This window comes from Oscarella lobularis, chromosome 20 (genome assembly GCF_947507565.1).
Source record: "Oscarella lobularis chromosome 20, ooOscLobu1.1, whole genome shotgun sequence".
NCBI lineage: Eukaryota > Metazoa > Porifera > Homoscleromorpha > Homosclerophorida > Oscarellidae > Oscarella > Oscarella lobularis.
The window spans coordinates 1,159,566-1,180,097 of NC_089194.1; the positions used below are offsets into that span (position 1 = coordinate 1,159,566).

Consider the following 20,532-nt stretch of genomic DNA (forward strand, 5'->3'; position numbering starts at 1 on the left):
GCGTACAAAATCACCGATCGAGCTGCAATGACCCGATTGCGGCAATACGAAACGAGCGAACACCGATCGTCGTCGACCGTGCCGCGATACATCGAGACCTTGTATCCGATCCGGATGCCACAGGTCTCTCGCATGGGCCCACACACCTATGCGAAATTCCTCGACACCCGACCCGCTGACAGCGAAAGAATGCCAAGGATTTTATCGGCGCGGTCGCCCATGGTAAGCAAGAAGCGGCAATCAGGGAAGTTTCCCTCATACGAGAGGGGGGAGGGGGCCCCCCGGCCTGTTTAGGTTCGACTGATGCAGCTGAAAAGCGATGCACGTCGCCCGGAGATAACCGCGTCGCGTCCGGTGCGTCGCAGAACGGCACCGTTGCCACCGCCGCCGTTTTCCGTTTTTCAACCGCCGCCGCATCTTACGGCAACGCCGACGAACACTTTGACGTTGCGACCGTCGGCGACGGTGACGACGACGATGCGCGGCGACGTTCGCGTGCACGAAATACGACTGCCGCGTCCGCCGCCGCCGACCCAACGAACGAATTACTTTTACGCGGAAACGAAGAGATCTATCTAAAGAACACCTCCTACGTAAATTTTTTCTTTCTCGTTGTTTGGGAGAGCGACACGTAAATAAACATTCGAACGAGCGGATGTCATTAGTCGATGAAACTAAGTGACCACCTCCCCTCTCGAGGCGGAAGTTTTGACCTGGGGAGGTAAGCGGCTCGGGCGAAATCGCAAGAGCAACGCCCCTCAGAATGCGTGCGAACGTTCGCGCAGTTTACATAGCATCATCTTACGCGAGGGGGGCTCGTGCAGCGCGCGACTGTGTGCGGTCCGAGAGAAAACCGGATAGGTCTACGCAATCGAGCTTCAGTTTATTCAACTGCGCGACGAACAAGAGGGGGGTCGGAATCGAAGAGAGAGAGAGATGCAGTTCTCCACGACGATGTTTTCCTTTGCGGTCGTCGTCGTTACCGTCGTCGTCGCCATCGTCGTCGAGACGACGACGGCGTACGACGGCTGCATACCCCAACCGGAATTAGGACGAATCTACGGCGGAATACGACAGCCGGCTCTACCGTGGATGGCCCTACTCGACATGAAAGGACCTCCAGATTCCGATAATTCGTGCGGCGGTACGGTGATCGAAAAGAATTGGATTCTGACGGCGGCCCATTGCATGATCTCCGTCAATTTCACCGCCGTCACCGCCGACATCGGCGCCTATCATCGCGACATACTGAACGCGGAGAATCGCGAGCAGCCGATCAGTCCCGAACGCGTGCAAGCGGACGCCGTCTTCGTTCACCCGCACTACGTTAAGAAGACGCTGCGCAACGACATAGCGCTCGTTCACCTGAATCGACCCGTCGATTCGAGCCGAACGACGCTGCGCTACGCGACGCTCGAACGCGAGTACGCCGACGCGACGTCGGGGATCGTTCTCGGTTGGGGCAAGACCGAAGCGGGGAGCGAATCGGACGTGCTTCGCTGCGCGAGCGTCGATTTCGTCTCGCTCGACTCGTGCAATTCGTCGCGATCGTACGACGGGGCGATCGCCGACGCGATGATCTGCGCCGGCGGCGACGGCGGCGACACGTGCGGCGGCGATTCCGGCGGGCCGCTCGTCGTGCGACACGTGCGCGACGGCGTGGAGCAGTGGCTTCAAGTCGGCGTCGTCTCGTTCGGCTCCGACATGGGATGCGGTCAGAAAAACTACCCGGGCGTTCACACGAGAGTAACGTCGCACGTCGATTGGATCGAACGGATCCTTTATTGTACGTATACGCGAATTTCCTCGTCGGTAAAGATTTCTTAATTGGATTTTTTTTTATAGCGTCGATTTGCCCCGATGAAGGGTATCCCAAGCACGGCTACGTCGTGCAGGGTCGTCACAATCCCTACTACGTCGAAGGCGACCACGTCGAATACGGTTGTCTACCCGGGTTTCATTTGATGGGACCGGCAACGAGACAGTGTCTCAGCACGGGAACGCTCGACGGCATATTACCGACGTGCCTCCAAGGTAAGGATACTTTATACGTCGGGGGAAAATAGAGCCTAAAGCCCTGGAGCACATTGTTGGGCACTCTGTTTTTTTTTTTTGATTGAAAGGGGCTGTATAGACTATAGAGAGGTGCAGTCAGGGCGTTCTCCACCACACTTTTATGCTGGCTATGGGCCACCAAGGCTATTGGGAGGCCATACATGTACCCCTACACTAATGAACTTTCTACGTATAGAGCGAACTAAAAACTTTCGCAAATTGACGGAGTGCCGCTCCCTATCTATAGATAATCGTACTCCCAGAGTCGATCACCCGCCGCGAACTATGTTTTACATTTGAATAACCCGTTGTTCTTCCCAATCGCGCTAAACTTCTTCGAGGCCGGGGGGCAACTAAACTAAACGCGATTTTCGTCTTCTTCTCTCGCAGAACGACCCGACACGTTTTGCGACGATCCGCGCGTCCCCCCCAACGGCTATCGCATCGGGGACAATTTCGGCGTCGAACGCGTCGTTCGCTTCAGCTGCATGCACGGTTTCGAGCTCGTCGGCGCTCCCGAAGTCAAGTGTCTACCCGGCGGAAAGTGGTCCGAATCGACACCAGAATGCACTCGTGAGAATAGAGCCCCGAGGCGACCAGACGTTGAATTATCATACGAAAATACGTCTCCGCTCTTATCTAGGCATCGAGTCGTGTCCGCCGTTGTCGAAATTGAACAAGGGGTTCATATTCGGGCAGAACTATTCGGTCGGACTGTCGGTTCATTATCGTTGCTATCAGGGATATCGGCTCGTGGGAAAGGGGAAGCGAACTTGCTTACGTGGTGGGAAGTGGTCGGGAAGCGAGCCCGTCTGCGAAGGTGACCATCTGAGTTTGCTTAGGATGGCGTGTATGCATGAGTTTGTTTTGCATAGCAAATTGCCCCGATATGCCGAGACTGAAGAACGGGAAAGTCATATCGGGTCCGTTTAAAGTGAGCTACGTCTGCAACGCGGGATACGGGCGAAGCGGACCGATGCACAGCTATTGTAAAAAGGGACGATGGGTGCCGTCAGGACCAGTGTGCAGACGTAAGTTTATAACAGTACGAGGGAGAGGGGAGAGGGGACTACAGTCAAACGTGATTTTAATTTGGCTAATGAGGAAACGATTTATATTACGTGAATTGTCCTAATGGAGGACTCCAACAAAAATTAAATGCCTGTCCTAATAAGGTTCTCCTTCTACTGGAGACGGTATTCAGTTGCGTACACTGTCTGCCTATCGTATAAGCCTGAACTAACTTGGCCTGTTTTGTCTGTTCAAAGGGGAATCGCTTAAATCATTTTGCTTTTCCCTTTCTCTATAGCCGTCTACTGCGGGGACCCCGGTCAGGCGGAGAACGCCACGCGACAAGTCTCCGGCTCCTTCCTCTACAACGATCGAGTCCTGTACACGTGTGACTCGTGCTACTCGCTGCCGAACGGGGAAAAGTCGATGGGTCGCGTGTGCCAAGCGGATCGAACGTGGTCCGGCGGCCAACCGAACTGCAAACGTAAGACTATAATCGATTTCTAAACGGGGACCCGTTATGCTTAAAGAGACGGTTCCACAGAGTCGCATTGTTCGGTTCGTCTGCCCAATTCGCTGCAGACCGTCAACGGGCTCAAGATAACGTGCGGAACGACGGTGAGGTTTACGTGCCAGGTGGGCTACGAGTTGCGCGGTCCGAGTTCGATGCGATGCGGAGACGGGGGGAAGTGGTCCGGCAACATGCCGCACTGCCGTAAGAAGAGAGAATCTAAGTCTCTAACTCTAAGTCTCTAAATGGGTTTGGATGTAGTTGCGAAATCGGAGTGCGGAAACTTGGACGATTGTCCGAGCGACGACGTCGAACCGGTTTGCGGTAGCGACGGCAACGTGTACGAAAGCGAGTGCCACTTCAACGTGACGCGATGCGTATCGGGCAAGACGATGTACGTCGTGGAGAGCGGCAAAGCGTGCAATCAACAATCGGCGGAAGACGAGTGCGACGACTATTGTCGGGCGCAGAACAAAACGAAAAACATCGACTGCTTCGATACGGACTACGGTAAGATATGGGAGGGAGTATTTTATCCCTTTTTGAATAATCATTAACTAAACGTTGACTTTTATGATGAGATGTACTAAAACGTACTTAGTAGCTGTTAGAATACGATTCATAAATCATAGCCATTGACTAATTCTTTTCTCTTATAGCTCTAACGGCAAATGTGACCTATGCGAATTACACGAGCCGGAGTGTCTACGTCAGCCCCATCAAGACTTTTACGCTGAATCAAACGATTAAATTTGATGGCGACAGGATGTTGAAGTTTCGTCGACGGCAAGAGGACAACGGTTGTCTCTGTCCGAATGTGACGGAGGGCAACGCGTACTTCATCGCCGGAAAAATGAAGCGGGGAAAACTAATCCTAACGTCGAAATCGGTTGTACTGCCTTTGGCGGAAGACAGTCACAAGGATTCGATAGAGAAAATACTGATGCAGTGCAACGGTTTTCGGAACTGAGGAAGATATAGTTCGGTTTTAAATAAACAAATTTAGTAAATTAGTAGGGAGAGAATTCCGTATGATAGGTCTGCTGGTTCACTTCGGGGGAAAAAATTGTATATCAGCTCTGTATACGTATTTTGATGGAAAATTTTTGGTGGTTATTAAAATTAAATCGGAAAGGAGAGGCAAGAGAATCTGCATGACGATGAGCCACCGCCCCACAGGCACGTGATAGCAACCAATCGCAAACAGAACTCGTACGCTCGGACTCTTTCTTCTCCCTCGAAACGGCGACCCCAAATGGCCAGCGTAAAACGCGACCGAAGAGTCAAATTCGACGAGACGGAAGAGAAGCCCAGGGGGGATAGGGATGAGGTGAGTGCCACGCCACCCAAGGTCCCAACGCCACGCCATCCCCACAAGAGCGTAGAGACTCAGAACAGGGCCAACAAAGCTAGTATATATAGCGAAAAGGCCTTGTACTCTACGACAGATTTAGAATGCCCAGAGGGGGCGGATCTAATTCCTCAGTGACGGTTCTTCACTTTCCCTTGCCCTACGACTCTACTAGGACTCACTACTAAGGAATGGTATTAGAGACCTCTCTACTCTTAGCTAAGAGTCTTGCCTTTCTTCATGGAAACTAAGAACTAATACCGCTGACGTAATGCTAACCACGACCTCGAAATTTCCTGTTCATGCAGTTTTGTTGCCTACTATTATATCCTGCTTAGCTTTTTAGTGCAAAGGCTGTGGAATTTAGTTTCTATTTTTTTTCTCTCTTCTTTCTTTACAGGTCATCGATGCTCTGTCTGAACTAAGTCGTGCTGACTCGGCTACGAGCATCGATCAATGCGGAGAAACTATACTGCGTGCTATTGAACGAGCGAAGGGCAGACGGGATGCTAAGAACGAGCAGGATGTGCACCTGCAGCTCGAACGTGCCGTTTTGGAGCGGGATCGAGCTCTTGCTCAGGTGCGTTGGCACTTCTAAAACATGCGTGGCTCACCTGCATCGACGCGAAGGCCTCTGCGAAGCGGATTTCGTCGCGATTTGCTGGCTGTTTAGAGCGCGCTATGTTTACTGATTAATAATTTTTCTAATTTACCTGATAGGTTGACAGATTGTCGAGAGACAATAGAGAGCTCAGGACTCATCTGCAGCGTCTTGAAGAAGAAAATTCTTCGCTAGATCCCTTCAGAATGCAATGCATGCAGGTCGAGAAAAAAGTCTCCTACATTGACGTCATCATACCTTTGAATTTTCTGCAAACGTTAGACTCAACTAGAGACGGTGGCGCTGGAGCGTGACGTCCTCCACGATCAAAATATTCAACTGCAAGAAGAGCTGGAAAATCTAAGGACAATATACAGGTACACAGATAACCACTAGGAGGTACCTTTGCTATGTAGACGTGTACCATTATTGCACAGTTTGCACAAATCGCTGTCTCAAGAAAAGGAGCTCAAGAACCAATTCTCGACATCAATGGACGATTTCGAGCAGTGCCTCCGAAAACGCGAAAGCGAAGTGATGCTCGCTCAGGAAGAGAACCGCCTATTGGCCGCGCGAGTGGAACAGATCAAAATGGAGCGAAACGAAATTGCGACGAACTACGACGAACTGCAAAGAGGCTACAAAAAACTCGCCGAACAAAATCGAATGCTGAATCGCTACATCGAAAGACAGGGAATTATTTAGGATAGAGCATTTCTGTAAGCTTCAGGTATAGAAGACAGCAGCCCTAAGAATAAACAAATTAGCGTAAAAAGTCTTTTTCTCTTTGTGCGCACCTTTTGATTCGATCCACTTCTTGTTGAACAGACGAGCCTGATAGCGCTAGAATTTTTTCAAATTATAAATCTTAAGGAATCTTAGCTTTTGGCTTCAACACCTGTCCTCCGTCGCAAAGGCAAGTTACGATCGTGTGTCCTGGACCGAGTTTCGTCGCTAACTAGAAACGAAGTAACGTTTCGAAACCGTGCAACGTTGTGTGGCTGATTATTGTCCTTACCTGAACGGCGGCTGAGACGTTCAGTCCCGATGAGGCCCCCACGCAAAAGCCTTCCTCAAACAATAACCGAAACGTCTGTGGAATTGAAACACGCCGTTTAGAACACGTAGACAGGCTAAGAGTTTGATAGGAACTTGATCTTCTAACTGAGTGCGGTCGAAGAAGGCAAACTTCGAACTGGGGCCCCTTTCGGCAAATATACGCAAGAGACGCGTCGTTTGACCGTTAAAACGTCGAAAAAAGCACGTTTTGAACGTAAAACCATTCAAAAAAAGAACAAAAAACATCGACACTTGAACACAAACCCCACGGAAGACGGTGCTATGGAGGTTTATCCCGGTGACAGAGGTGCCCAGGAGCTGGGAGAGAGATGCGAGAACTAGGAAGGCGTGCAATGTTACACCCTTGTCAAGTGAGGAATGAGGCGACCACCGGGTCATAGTGCCTCAAGCCTTGGGGAGTGTTGCCAATCTCCCTTCTATCCTAGCCACGAGCTCTGCTCTGCTCCATCTGATAAGTACTTGTAAACGCTGGGTATTTATACTCATACGCGACTAGGGACGAACGACTGCAGCTATTCACGATCAAAAAGCTACAAAAAGTGCCTCGTTTGAACTGAAACCTCTGCCAATCGGCCGCAAATGCATTTCTGCTGACAAAAACAAACACAATTTTGTTGCAAATCAAATCAAAACCGAAAAAACAACAAGGAATGTGTGCCTACGTACGCAAGACACGCCCTGTCACGCTACATTGAGCAACGCATGACGTCAATCGTCACGCATTGCTACGAAATGCCCTAATACGATAAGTAGACGCAATAAATCAGCCGCCAAGTGTGTTGTGAGTTCATTCTAAAGAAATTCCTTCGCTATTTGGACGCAAAAAGCGAACGAATACGCAATAACGGCAAAGAGCTTTGTCAGCAAAATCAAGGCGCTACGTCGGTTCTATAACGGGCACTTGAACGTGCGCTACACATAGACGACTCAAACTGACAAACAAACGCGATTCTACATGTATTTGACGGTTCTAACGTCACCACGGGAGTAAAACAAACGTTTGAACGGGTAAAACTTGCCATTTCGATAGCGTCGGCGTCTTTGACTAGCAGAGCGTCGTCAAGTTGGGTCCCTTTGAGATTCTGCGTTAATCTACCTTGACCAATACCTTCGGGGAATAGAAGTTGAACGCGCTTGCGAGTTCTAATAGCTGACTCTACCTTCGGTTATCGACGAACCGTCGCTTCGTTTAAACTCTCCCGTGTGAAACCAATTGTAGAGAACGCTGCCTTGAGGATCGGCGAGAACTACCCTGATGTCAGATCGTTTCGACTTAAGATAGGACCCAACTCCTATAGCAGTAGCACCAACACTTGATAAGGATCAAAGGGACAAGCAAAGAGAGTCGACTAACCAGCTAATGTGCCTCCAGTGCCAGTACCAAATACTACCGCGTCAACCTTGCCTTCTATCAACACCAGGAAAGTGTCAGCTTAACTTTATCGTTATAGGCGTGCATGCAGATCAAGACGGTCTCCTAAGCGAATTTATTTTGCTACAAGTACCTGTCTGATTCCATATTTCTGGGCCTGTTGTTTCGACGTGTGCCTGTCTATTGGCCGTGTTGTCGAACTGCATTTACAGTGCAAACGAAGAAGTGTCGAATATCGAATCTATGTCACCTGATTTGTCCAAACGGCATTGGGTAGTGATTCAGCAAATCGCCGAGCCTTCCATATGACATCAAGCATTGGTCCACTTTCCTAATAACTATCGTTACCTGGTGATTATAATTGTCCGGATTGTCAAACGGCACCGCCGGCACGGGTCTCACTTCCGCTCCAAGGCTATGAAGAATGTCAATCTTCTCCTATAAGAAAACGCAAGACGAATTTCAAAGCGAACACGAGATTATAGATCGAATTAAATATTAAGTTCATATAAGAACCTCTAAATACACATCTTGCCTGCGACTGAGTATCGGGCATATATATGACACAAGCATAGCCCAAAGAATTGCACATGTGAGCCAAACCAATTCCTAGTAAATATCCAGCTGGAGTATTTATAAAAAAATTCCTCATCGGATCTATACCAGTGTTTCCAGCTGTTCCCTCTACAACTGTTCCGCCAGACCGAAGGATTCCTACGCGAATAGTTTGTTTACGTTTGACCAGTTAATTAAATTAAATATGATTTAATTAATTAATTTACCTTGACGTTCAGCGTCTTTGATTAGAAACAAAGCGGCGCGATCTTTGACCGAACCGCCAGGATTTAGGAACTCTGCTTTCACGAGTATGTCGCATCCTAAAAAAATGTTTTGTTTCCGTCTACGTAAACATTCCAAAGAGGCGATCCTGAGGTAACGGTTCCTACCGGTCGACTGGCTTATTTTCTCCAGTCGAATCAGTGGCGTGCTAAAAAGAGTCGACGATCTACGAGACCGCTTACAGATTTTTGAATTTCGGCTCACTTTCCCACTGTTCCGAGGAAGCCAGGGCGAATAGATTCACTCTAACAAGCTCAAGATGCTGGAAGAAATTAGAAAGAGCTTCGAAGCGTACGCTTAACGTCCTTCTGCAGCGCTTCAACGCAGAGAAGGTTCGGAAAGCCATCGATAGTAGACCCCACGCGCGCTAAGGTAAGGGTGCTCGCTGAGTGTCCTTCATTTCATCATAGATGTAACTAGCTAAGTCACCCGCCTTCGGCGGGAGCCCGTGAGTATTGAGGTGATGTTTTCGCGTCTGTGTTAGCATTACCCAGGCAACACCAACGTGGAGGTCCAGACGCTTCGTTGCCCAAACTGGTGGTCGTTTTGAGTGGTCAAAACAGACAGATTCAAAGACAGACTGGCAGAAATTACACAAAAAATCACGAAGGCGTAGGCTCACAGACAGAAAGTACGCAAACAAACAGACAAATTGGGATACAGACAGGCAGAAACTACACAGACAAATAAATATATGCGGAGACACGCAAACAAACAGACAATGTTTAAACAAACACACAGATGCGGACACAGACAGGCAGAAACTACACAGACAAATACAGATATGCGGAGACAGACGCGAAGAAACTTTAGACAGACAGACAGACAGACAGACAGACAAATGCAAGGACAGACAGGCAGACAAACACGAAAGGGGAGACAGACAGGCAGAAACTATGCTAACAAACATACATCGGACACAGACAGGCAGAGACTACACAGACAAATATACATATGTGGAGAGGCAAGCAGTACAGTACAGAGACAAACACACAGATGCATCAGAGACAGGCAAAAACTACATACAGATGGCAAGGCAGACAGGCTGACATTACATAGAGAAACACACAAATGCAAAGACGGAAAGGGAGAAAGTACACAGACAGAACACGAAGGCGGAGACAGACGTGCAGAAACTATACAAACAAACACACAGATGCGGATACAGACAGGCAGAAACTACACAGACAAACACACAGATGCGAACACAGACAAACACACAGATGCGAATCGCAGAGAGGATACACAGATGCGAATCAGAGAGAGGCAAAAACTACACAAACACAGACAAACTTTAAGAGGGGTGATGTAGATAGGTGGTGGCAGTTTAGGACAGAACTTCGTGGTAGATGACGTTTCTGGTGGACGGTGTGTTTACGTGTATAAAGATACTGCTGTTGCTTGATACTCTGCTGCATGCAACGTAGAACTGGCCGTGGCTAAAGCATGGGTCTTGTAACTCGAGACCTGTCCTTGAGACTTGTTTATTGTCATCGCCATTGCAGGTTTGATTGGGAACTGGCGTCGAGTAAACGTAAAAGGCAATTCGGTGTCCGATGGCGTTAGTGATATCATTGGAAGGTAGAGTATTTCCCCTTTTCGTGAGCCGGTGGAGATGACGGTTTCTAAACATCTTTCCATAGTCTTCCTTATGATGAGTCTTATACCGTTTGCAATTCCTGGAGCGAGATTGCGAAGGACCATGACAGGCAAACCGATTTTGAGACGAAGTTGATAGGGCGGCATTCCAGATGGTTGCAGAGAGTTCAAAAACTCCAAAGGATACTGAGTAGCATCATCTTCGTTTGGAACGCTGTCAATTGCATTATAGGTTTGACGTCGTTTCCTGGAAATCTATTGAGTAGAGTATTGTTTATGGCGTTGACGGTCTCGTTGAGAGGTGCCAGAATCGCTCTTTCCATCAGCCAGTCAATGTCGGCGTGGTTGTCTTCCAGGTTGTCGTAAACTTTGTCGAAGAGCTCTTCTTCTGTAGAAACGATATGACACAATTCTTCAGGTACAGTGATGGTTTGGGTGTCATGTGTACACGGTATTTTTTCATCGCCAACGGTGAGGAGAAGATCGGAGAAAGCTGCTGCGTTGAGATCGTTGTGTAGGTGAACTCTCATGTTCGATGTCAAGAATGGGTTTCTACGTAACGCCATAGTGGGGACGATTTCAGGTAAGAGTGAATTTCGTTTGCCCATGTTCCTCCGCGGATGACTGGAAGAGTTTGGCGAAAGTCCCCGGAAAGAACAAAGAGAACTCCGCCAAAAATATTCTGACATTCTCGTATGTCTCGGAAAGTGCGATCGACCGCTTCGAGTGCAACTCTGTTCATCATTGTTGATTCATGCCAGAAGACAGCAGAGCATTCTTTGATTAATTTTGGCGTTTGCGTTCCTTTCTTGATGTTGCACATTGGTTGGTCGGAAGAGGTAAGGTCGAGAGGGATTTTAAATGTAGAATGTGATGTTCGTCCATTGGGAAGTAGTTGCGAAGCGATTCCACTGCTGGCCGTTGCAAGGGCTATAAGTCGTTGACTTCGAATGCGACTGAGAGCCATTTTCGCAAGGTAGGTTTTGCCTGTTCCTCCTGGTGCGTCGATGAATAAGAATCCTCCTCGTCTTTCCTCAATCAGTTGACTGATGCGGTCGTATATAATTCGTTGATCAAGTGTAATGTTGTCCTCATATTCGTCAAGAAATTGTTGAAGAACTGTGACGTCGTAAGCAGTCTCTCTAGCGTAATCGGATGCCGAGGAATCAGAATGAGTTCTGTTTGTAGTAGGAAAGCTAAAATGAGTAAGGTTGTCACCGGATATTTCGTGCACAATGTCTTCAATTCGGATTAGAGCGTCGTTGTACAATGCCGGCGTGAAAGGAGCGTCAAACTCGCGCGTTGCTTGACGATAGCGGTGAAGAAAGTCTTCGGTCATTGAATTTTTGTGCGTTTCCCATAGATGAAGAGGATCAGCAACTGACAGGAAGTGAGCAGAATGGAAAATGGGACGCGCAGAGAATGAGGTGAGGCGTGGGCGGAAGCTTCTTCCATTCCAGTTCTCCAATGAGCGTCATCTTCGAGCAGTCCAAGAGCACGACACGCTTCGCGAAAGCTGGTGTAGAGATTGCCGTCGACTGTGCGGAGGTCTTCGAATGAACAGAAAACGGAAATGGAGAGAAATGCAATACAGGGAATAATGTTGGAAGGCGGTTGTGCGCAATCGATCAACGCAACAGCACAGTAGCGCGACTTTGAAAACACGGCTTCGAAAGCGATGTGAGCGCGAATCGGCGAGAGAAAAAGCTTCGAAGAGTAGAAAAACGTCGTCGGGACTTCGATGGACCCGCCGAAGTGAGCGCTTTACGGAGAAAAACGCCGGGTTCCTGAAGGGGGCCTCGGCGCCAGTCGAAAGTGGAAGGGTATTTAGGGAGACGTAATAAAGCGACCCTGATGTCGAGAAAGCCGTTCGAACGACTTTCGAACTTGATCGATAATGGCGACAGCTCGAAAACGGAGCCTTCCGAAAGTTTTCGGGCGAAAGCGAACGGTTAGACAGCTTCGCGGCGACGAAAGATCGCCGTGGGACGTTCAAACGAAGACCGACGACGCGGGGTTTCGGAGAACTGGGCAGGGGGTGTGCCATTAGACCAAGATGGCGGCGACCATAATCCAAGATGGCGCTGTTCAATTTTGGCAAGATGGCGGATGCGCGTTTAGTACTATAGATGTCTATTACATCTATGATTTCATTGTGGCGCTGATTTAATTTCTGACAAAACATTCTTTCACCCTACTACGAAATGTAACCACTACCTGACATGGTGCGTCAAGATAACTTTTGCCCGAACGTATTTATCCATATATACTACTGTACTGTATAGCATTCTAAACACAGTGCCAACAGAGACTAAGAGAGAAAGGTGCCAAGCAGATAAATCCGTTCCTAATAGACATAACCGGACGATCACATAGCTAAAGACTTAAGTCACACGTTGCCAAACTCGTTTATCACCCAATATATTCCATCTTCAGGAACGACAGTAAAAGCTCGGTAAAAATCGGCCGAATCCTGCAGCAGCAGAGCAACTTCAATTGTAACTTTCAAGTCGTCGTTATAGAACAGTTCGACTGTGAACTCGTCCTCAACATGAATAACGCCAGAAGCCGGCCGAACGAACAAATGGTACGTCTCCGAATCGTTTGGGGCATCAACTACAAACAATAAATACAAATATAATGGTATATCCCCGTATTAAATTTTTTTTACGAATAGCCGTATCTCCGTTGATTTCGATTTTGTCCGGGCACGCAGAAGAATTCCCGCATTGATTCGAAACAATATCAACAATTATACGTGATCCTGATGTTGAACGTGCTACAAATTTCCAAGGTCTCTTAGTTAGACATGGAAACTCGATTGTTCCAGAGCAATCAAAACCTTAGCAGACTAGAGTCATACATGCACGCGACAGACAAAAAAATTGAAGCTCACCAACAGTGAAACCAATAACGCTGTCGCCATCACAACTTGCGCTAACGTCTAGTTCTGAAGTCGAGTTGTTTATAAGGCTGCTCACGAGAAAGACCTCGCACTCGTCTGACGAAATACGCGTGCTACAGCTGCAATTTCAAAGATCATAAGACTGAATAAGCTAGTGCATAAATGCGATGTACTTGGGCTCGTTTTGCGCACTGGTACGCTCAACAAAACTGTACTGAATTTCTTCTTCGTTCCCCGAACTAACTTCAATTTAGGAATTGCGTCATGTTATATAATAACTCAACGTACATTAGTGTAGCGCGTTCTCTTTCTATGCTGGCAATGGAACAGTTGTCCGCCAGAATATTCCTAATTACCAGTTTTATCAGTTTAGTTTTTGCCTCTATATGTACGTTATATATAGGCTTACTGCTTGAGAAACGGTTGAACAGTTACCAAAGCTTCGGGGCTTAATGAGCAAGAGGCAGTTTCTCTATACAAAACACGTATATAAACAGTTGACGTCAATTTGCTATCATATATATGCATACAAGCTGAAAGGAATGAGGCCCGAGCTTTGAACGTTTCGAATTTTGCAGTAACCATCGTCAGCGTTCATATTGTTTATACTGTAATATTAGGTTATAGGATATTTAGACAACGATTTTGTCTCTCTCACTTGAAAGCACAGAAAACGACGAGAGAGTCGTCGGCACAACAATTATAAAGACTTTTTCCATGAACTGTGATTTTCGTTTGAAGGTGTCTCTGGGAGCAGTTGTTCCGGGCTCCCGGTGTCGGCAATACAAACAGGTAGGCAGAAGGTATGAGCGGGCTAAAGCTGACACAGCGACTAAGTGAGCCAATTTCACTGCTTGAATCAATCAAAGAGTCTTGTCCTGGATAGAAAATATTTACAAGACTTAAACTGGGTGTTTGAGAGTGATAGACAAGAGCATCGACGAGATCAATTGCCGTCAAATCAGAATTAACAGGAAAACTAGAGAAAATCAGAACTGATAAATTGACTTGTTAAAATAAACGTTCCTACTCGGCAGCAGAGCCTCTATGGAGCGAAACGGAGGCAGGTTGTCGCAAAAAGCTAATTGGTGCATCCGGTGTAAAGTCTCCAATAGAAGTCCGGCCTATGACAAAGTAGCCATTGGGGTGTGTTTGGGCTCCTGTCAAAGCGACAACCGCGTATACAAGCTCTCCAAATCCATCATCGTTGCCCAAAACAACGACAAATTCTCCTAGTGGCGTCGATCCCATTCCGTAGTCCCACAGTTCGACGTACTCGCTATTGTCCTCGCCGGGATTATTGGCGTTCACTTCATTGATGACGACAAGGTGAAACGGATCGTAGCACGCCGTCGGATTGGCCGGATCCCACGCGGAAAACGCGTCGCAAGAGACGCTGTGAACAGCGGTCAGGTCGACGCAGGCGGCCTGAACGCGCTCGCAGAAATCTCGACACGGTCGTCGCACGACGTTCTCGCCCGTCGCGTTGTTCAGACGACAGTCGGGAAAGTAAAGTAAACAAGCGAACAGACCCAAATCGGACGAACAGGAGTCGGAAAGTGCGGCGTTGTCGAAGTTTGACGACAGTGCCGTTGCCGCGGCCGAGACGGTCGTCTCGCCAAAATCGTTCGGCAAATAGGTTTGGGTTATGCCGTTGTCTGTGCACGCCGACGCGCCAGTGATTGGCTCACACGTTGGAGCCCCGTCGACTAAAGAGGAAACGACGACAATGACGGCGACGTGAAAGAGGGAGTCGACGGCCATTGCGGTGATTGGAGAGTGGAGCGTTGGTAGACTGTAAGGCATGCATAGATGCATAGATGCACGAGGGCGAATACAAAGCGATGCAAACGAGACAGTTATGACCTCCAGGTGTTACGAGGGCGGGACGCGGAACTGCGAAGCGTACGCTCGACGTCCTTCTGCCGCACTTGAGCGCAGAGAGAGTTCGGAAAGCCATCGATAGTAAAACGAGTCGCCCTCGCGCGCGTTCGGTCCTGCTTTGACGGAGGCCACACCCTTCGCTCGAAGGAAATAGTGTACATTCCAGGGAGTTTGTATGCTACGGTCCACGTGAAAGGGCCAGGTGACCTGACTAGGTTGACGCCTGCCAATTATACTGCTTGGTAATTGAATTTGTGGACTTTCAGTATGAAGTAATGTACAGTACTGAAATTTGGAGTAACTTAGAGTAAATAAAAGTGAAACTATCACACATCTCAATTTCAACGTCTAAGTCGGTTGTACCAGACAAATAGAGTAGACTCATCTCATCCATTACCACTTCCGACGTCTACGACTCTCGTTTAGCACTATGCTGACAAACGTCTTTCTTCTTTTACAGACTGCCGCTGTCGTGCTTGCTTATGACCAATTTGGGGGAAATTACACACTACCCCCTTGTCGCGAGAGTCTCTGCCTAAAGCCTTGTGGTGAGCATGTAGTTTCTCTAACTATTGAGTAATCATTTATTTGGTGCTGTACACAGCCAATTTAAACAAAGATCTAGCCTACATTCGGGTGTGGATAGACAAATGGCCGTTCACACTCGCAGACAAAGAAATTTCAGCAGGCATCGTCGTCGAACCTAGTAATAAGATCTTAACTTAATAACTGCTTGCCCAGCCGTCAGTCATGATGCGGTCGTTCTCTTAGGAATAGAACTAAGCGACCTAGTTTGCTCTATACAAGCTGTGGCAACGTATGATTTTGGGAAGAACGTCACGTATGATTATCAGTTTCATTGGTGCAAAGAGCATTATACCGTGCCACCGCACGTCAACTGTCCAGCACACAGTATAGACATCTTTATAGCTGCACTACTACACAGTCTGAGAGTTTCTCTGTAGAGCCTCAAATGTACGGCCATACATTCGCTGTCGAGCAGATCTTCGACTATTTTCTTTTGCCTATTGTAAGGTGGCCTCGTCTTCGTTTAGGTATATATCTAATGAATCAATTTTTTTATAGAAAGAAGGACGTGCTATAGCAAAATTTATCAGCTCAACTGGTAACGTTCTTGCGTGCATTGATGTCTTATTGAGGCATCCAAAGGAACAGATTTGAATCAATTACGTTATTCAGATTAGTCCTAGCTCGTGACTCACCACGGCATTAACATTCTTGCAGTTTCAGCCGCATGACGGTAATCGCACAACCGTGTCCCGTTTCTTTTCCTTCTTCTTGCGTTTTAGTTTCTTCCCAACGCACCTACGTATGCACTTTCCTCTCTCCTTGTACGCCATTTACCTGACAGTTACCTCATGGCAATGCAGCACGGTCTCAGAGTCGTCGCTTGTATTTTCATACTCGAACACGTTCTGCCGTTTGTCAGCAGCGCTGATTACAAAGGCAATATATCCTTGCCTTGCTATAAAGATTTCTGTGTCAGTTTATGCGGTATAAGAGTCCGACGAAACGACTCGCTCCTAATCAACTATCTAGCATGCATGCTATTATAGCTGACGTAGACGACGACATCGATTATGCCATAGGCAGAGTCACATGGCCAGTCAAACCGGAGACCAAAACAATTTCGGCAGCCCTAACGATAAAAACACGTTTGTCTATAGGCGCTTCAGACGAATTTGTTATATATGAAGTTTTTCTCTCAGGTCGAAACTTGACTAGTCTAAAGATTCACCTTGAAATTAAACTAGAATTCGTTTTCGGATTGTCCTCTTGCCTACGTTTGCAGCAATTACGGCGATCCGAGCGTAACCTATAATCAGCACTGTCCTATTCCAGCTAACGGTACACTTGACACGTTCATATAGCAAGTTTCTTTCAAGATTAATACTTGGTCTTTATAGAACCGGTCACGTATGTGGGAAAATGGGACGCTGAAGATTACAGGAGCTACAGTGCAGTTGCTGTAAGTGAATGCACAGTAATGCCTTCTAAATATCTCTAGAAAAAAGCCACATTCTGGGCAAGAATATATGAATCCGAGAAGAAACTGCTGGCTTGTGCCAATTGGACTATATTAGTTAATAACAGTTAGAATCGTTGGTAGCTAAACCGACCGGCGTATTACGGGCGTTAATTAAGCGGGGTGCTGCTGGAGTGTTCGGGGTCTAACCGGGTGGTTTTTGATGGTGAGGTGTAGCAAATTTTGCCTACATAGGAAATACATAATATACGATGGCATAACTCTAGTCAGTTTACCCGGTTCCTTAGCGACGCTATGAATTGCTTGCAACTTTGGGAATACAAAATTCTTTCACGGGTGCCTAAAAAAGATTAAGATCTTAGCTTCTAAAATTATTTAATTAAGGTGACCACCTTACGCTGATTTAATTTTTAAATTTCTTTTTGCCCTTACAACAAAAATTAGTACGGTAAATAGTTTGCGCGCGCGTTTAGGTGTTCTGCTGCTACATATGAAACGCTTGTCTCGATGAATAATTTTATCGTTCTGCGTACCTGTGAACTCACCCTTTTGCAGACTACCAACGAAACAGAAACATGCATTCAGAAGTAACATAAATTGGAGCCGCTGACAAGTTCAGCGACCCAAATTCAACTTGAAACAAATTCGTCGACAATACGATATACCCCCTCTGCAGGAACGACAGAAAAAGCCCGGTAACTTCCGGCGGAACTAATCAGCACAGGAACATCGATTGTAGCCTTCACATCGTCGTTATAGAATAGTTCCGCCGTGAACTCGTCAGAGAGATCAAAGCTAGAACTGCCAGGTAACGGAGTAACAACGAAGACGTACGTGTCTGAATCGTTCGGAGAATCAACTACAAACAATACGTATAAATATTATTAACAGTACAGTATTGAGAAACTTTTACGAGTGGCCGTGTTTTCACTGATTGCAACTAAATCCTGGCACACGAGGGGTCTCGTGCATACAACTGAAATAGATACAAGCGATGCTGGACGTGCTACAAACTTCCACGGTTGTTTGCTCAGACAGGGAAACTCGTTTGTGCCAGAGCAATCAAAACCTTATATAAACAGATACAATGACTAGAATCATGCACCCGACTGCACATGTACAAGAAATTGAAACTTACCAACAGTGAAACCAATAACGTTCTCGCCATCACAAAGTGCGCTAACGTCTAGTTCTGAAGTCGAGTTGTTTATAAGGCTGCTCACGAGAAAGACCTCGCACTCGTCTGACGAAATAGGCGTGCTGCAGCTGCAATTTCAAAGATCATAAGACTGAATAAGCTAGTGCATAAATGCGATACTTGGGCTCGTTTTGCGCACTGGTACGCTCAACAAAACTGTATCGAATTTCTTCGTCGTGCTCTGAACTAAATTCGCGAGGCATTGCGCCATGCTAATACGTATAGGTACAACGTACATGAGAGTGGCACGTTCTCTTTCTACGCTAGCAATAGAACAGCTTTCCATCAGAATATTTCTGATTACGAGTTATCATTAATTTTAATTTTTTTTACGTTACGAGCTTACTGCTTGAGAAACGGTTGAACAGCTACCAAAGCTTCAATACTTGGTGAGCAAGAGGCAGTTTCTCTAAAAAAAACACATACGAACGGTTTGACGTTAATTTGTTAGCATTTATACAAGCTGAACGTATTGAGGCCCGAGCTTTGAACGTTCAACGAATAAGTGCGACTTTTGCAGTAACCATCGTCAGGGTTCAAATTGTTTATACTGTAATAAAGTTATAGGATATTTAGACAACGATTTCGTCTCTCTCACTTGAAAGCACAGAAGATGACAGAGGCGTCGGCACAACAATTATAGAGACTTTCTCCCTGGACTGTGATTTTCAGTTGAAGGTGGCTCTGGGAGCAGTTGTTCCGGGCTCCCGGTGTCGGCAATACAAACAGGTAAGCTAAAGAGATAAGCGGTCTAAAGCTGATACAGCGACTAATTGAGCCAAATTGAGAGCTTGATTCACTCAAAGAGACTGAGTCTTGTCCTGGATACAAAATACCAAGATCGGAGCTGATAGTATCTGTAGTGTGATAGACAAGAGCATCTACGAGATTCTTTTCCGCAAAGTCCGGTGTCACGGCCAAACCAATAGGGAAACTAGAAAACATAAGAAATGATAATATTGACTGGTTAAAGTAAGCGTTTTTACTCGGCAGTAGAGCCTCGATGGAGCGAAACGGCCTTGGCAGCATTTCGAAGGGAGCTAATTGCTGCATCTGGTGTGAAGTCTCCATTAGCGCTTCGGCCGATGATGTAGTAGCCATTCGGGTGCGTTTCGGCTCCTGTCAAATCGACAGAATCGTATACTTCTAGCGGGACGTCGTCGACCAAAAGAACGACAAATTGTCCTAGTGGCGTCGATCCCATTCCGTAGTCCCAGAGTTCGACGTACTCGCTAATGTCCGTGCCGGGATTATCGGCGTTCACTTCATTGATGACGACAAGGTGAAACGGATCGTAGCACGCCGTCGGACTCGCCGGATCCCACGCGGAAAACGCGTCGCAAGAGACGTTCTGAATAGCTGTCAGGTTGACGCAGGCGGCCTGAACGCGCTCGCAGAAATCTCGACACGGTCGTCGCACGACGTTCTCGCCCGCGGCGTTGTTCAGACGACAGTCGGGAAAGTAAAGTAAACAAGCGAACAGACCCAAATCGGACGAACAGGAGTCGGAAAGTGTGGCGTTGTCGAAGTTTGACGACAGTGCCGTTGCCGCGGCCGAGACGGTCGTCTCGCCAAAATCGTTCGGCAAATAGGTTAGGGTTATGCCGTTTTCTGTGCACGCCGACGCGCCAGTGATTGGCTCACACGTTGGATCTCGAGTCCCGTCGACTAAAGAGGAAAAGACGACAATGACGACGAAGGCGACGTGAAAGAGGGAGTCGACGGCCATTGCGGTGACAGGAGAGTCGAGCGTTGGTTGACTGTAAGGCATGCATATATGCATAGATGCATGCGGGCGAATACAAAGCGATGCAAACGAGACAGTTATGACCTCCAGGTGTTACGAGAGCGGGACGCGGAACTGCGAAGCGTACGCTTGACGTCTTTCTGCCGCACTTGAGCGCAGAGAGAGTTCGGAAAGCCATCGATAGTAAACGAGTCGCCCTCGCGCGCGTTCGGTCCTGCTTTGACGGAGGCCACACCCTTCGCTCGAAGGAAATAGTGTACCTTCCAGGGAGTTTGTATGCCACGGTCCACGTGAAAGGGCCAGGTGACCTGACTAGGTTGACGCCTGCCAATTATACTGCTTGGTAATTGAATTTGTGGACTTTCAGTAT

General features: G+C 47.5%; 6 protein-coding genes across 17 annotated transcripts; 3 read left to right on the plus strand and 3 right to left on the minus strand.

Annotated features, from left to right (window-relative positions):
• Positions 1-714: 714 nt before the first annotated feature.
• Positions 715-4,714, plus strand: LOC136199194 (CUB and sushi domain-containing protein 3-like). The gene is made up of 9 exons (XM_065989348.1): positions 715-1,786; positions 1,846-2,034; positions 2,446-2,628; positions 2,699-2,875; positions 2,931-3,086; positions 3,365-3,550; positions 3,611-3,781; positions 3,839-4,087; positions 4,237-4,714. Exons 1-9 carry the CDS (start codon positions 937-939, stop codon positions 4,545-4,547), a joined length of 2,472 nt encoding a protein of 823 aa, XP_065845420.1. The 5' UTR covers positions 715-936; the 3' UTR covers positions 4,548-4,714.
• A 44-nt stretch (positions 4,715-4,758) lies between these two features.
• On the plus strand, positions 4,759-6,410 carry LOC136199198 (mirror-image polydactyly gene 1 protein-like). Its single transcript, XM_065989353.1, has 5 exons — positions 4,759-4,907; positions 5,329-5,508; positions 5,649-5,750; positions 5,812-5,906; positions 5,967-6,410. The coding sequence occupies exons 1-5, from the start codon at positions 4,833-4,835 to the stop codon at positions 6,232-6,234; spliced, it is 720 nt and encodes a 239-aa protein (XP_065845425.1). The 5' UTR covers positions 4,759-4,832; the 3' UTR covers positions 6,235-6,410.
• Positions 6,103-9,182, minus strand: LOC136199195 (uncharacterized). 2 transcript variants are annotated; one of them, XM_065989350.1, is made up of 16 exons: positions 9,117-9,182; positions 9,026-9,066; positions 8,929-8,969; positions 8,764-8,859; positions 8,645-8,695; positions 8,517-8,590; positions 8,330-8,419; positions 8,232-8,279; positions 8,115-8,181; positions 7,964-8,017; positions 7,770-7,901; positions 7,629-7,717; positions 6,548-6,622; positions 6,428-6,487; positions 6,327-6,372; positions 6,103-6,277 (listed from the first exon to the last, which is right to left on the minus strand). In XM_065989350.1, the coding sequence occupies exons 1-16, from the start codon at positions 9,165-9,167 to the stop codon at positions 6,231-6,233; spliced, it is 1,062 nt and encodes a 353-aa protein (XP_065845422.1). In that variant the 5' UTR covers positions 9,168-9,182; the 3' UTR covers positions 6,103-6,230. The 2 variants fall into 2 exon arrangements, with proteins under 2 accessions (XP_065845422.1, XP_065845421.1); XM_065989349.1 differs by having other exon boundaries at positions 6,103-6,372.
• A 3,474-nt stretch (positions 9,183-12,656) lies between these two features.
• LOC136199325 (uncharacterized) lies at positions 12,657-15,258 on the minus strand. Of its 2 annotated transcripts, XM_065989510.1 has the most exons (9): positions 14,356-15,258; positions 13,984-14,304; positions 13,856-13,933; positions 13,735-13,797; positions 13,614-13,673; positions 13,499-13,564; positions 13,317-13,444; positions 13,092-13,262; positions 12,657-13,036 (listed from the first exon to the last, which is right to left on the minus strand). In XM_065989510.1, the coding sequence occupies exons 1-9, from the start codon at positions 15,141-15,143 to the stop codon at positions 12,810-12,812; spliced, it is 1,902 nt and encodes a 633-aa protein (XP_065845582.1). In that variant the 5' UTR covers positions 15,144-15,258; the 3' UTR covers positions 12,657-12,809. The 2 variants fall into 2 exon arrangements, with proteins under 2 accessions (XP_065845582.1, XP_065845583.1); XM_065989511.1 differs by lacking the exons at positions 13,499-13,564; positions 13,614-13,673.
• A 381-nt stretch (positions 15,259-15,639) lies between these two features.
• On the plus strand, positions 15,640-16,474 carry LOC136199274 (uncharacterized). The gene is made up of 5 exons (XM_065989447.1): positions 15,640-15,757; positions 15,814-15,915; positions 15,981-16,121; positions 16,175-16,239; positions 16,296-16,474. The coding sequence occupies exons 1-5, from the start codon at positions 15,640-15,642 to the stop codon at positions 16,389-16,391; spliced, it is 522 nt and encodes a 173-aa protein (XP_065845519.1). The 3' UTR covers positions 16,392-16,474.
• On the minus strand, positions 16,044-20,323 carry LOC136199089 (uncharacterized). Of its 10 annotated transcripts, none has more exons than XM_065989211.1 (15): positions 19,402-20,322; positions 19,014-19,349; positions 18,876-18,965; positions 18,762-18,824; positions 18,652-18,711; positions 18,536-18,601; positions 18,356-18,483; positions 18,131-18,286; positions 17,751-18,076; positions 17,615-17,701; positions 17,493-17,557; positions 16,586-17,443; positions 16,433-16,535; positions 16,334-16,360; positions 16,044-16,272 (listed from the first exon to the last, which is right to left on the minus strand). In XM_065989211.1, exons 1-9 carry the CDS (start codon positions 20,196-20,198, stop codon positions 17,847-17,849), a joined length of 1,926 nt encoding a protein of 641 aa, XP_065845283.1. In that variant the 5' UTR covers positions 20,199-20,322; the 3' UTR covers positions 16,044-16,272; positions 16,334-16,360; positions 16,433-16,535; positions 16,586-17,443; positions 17,493-17,557; positions 17,615-17,701; positions 17,751-17,846. The 10 variants fall into 10 exon arrangements, with proteins under 10 accessions (XP_065845283.1, XP_065845282.1, XP_065845278.1 ...); XM_065989210.1 differs by having other exon boundaries at positions 16,586-17,046; positions 17,407-17,443; positions 17,615-18,076; XM_065989206.1 differs by having other exon boundaries at positions 16,586-16,956; positions 17,015-17,443; positions 17,615-18,076.
• Between the last annotated feature and the right edge of the window lie 209 nt (positions 20,324-20,532).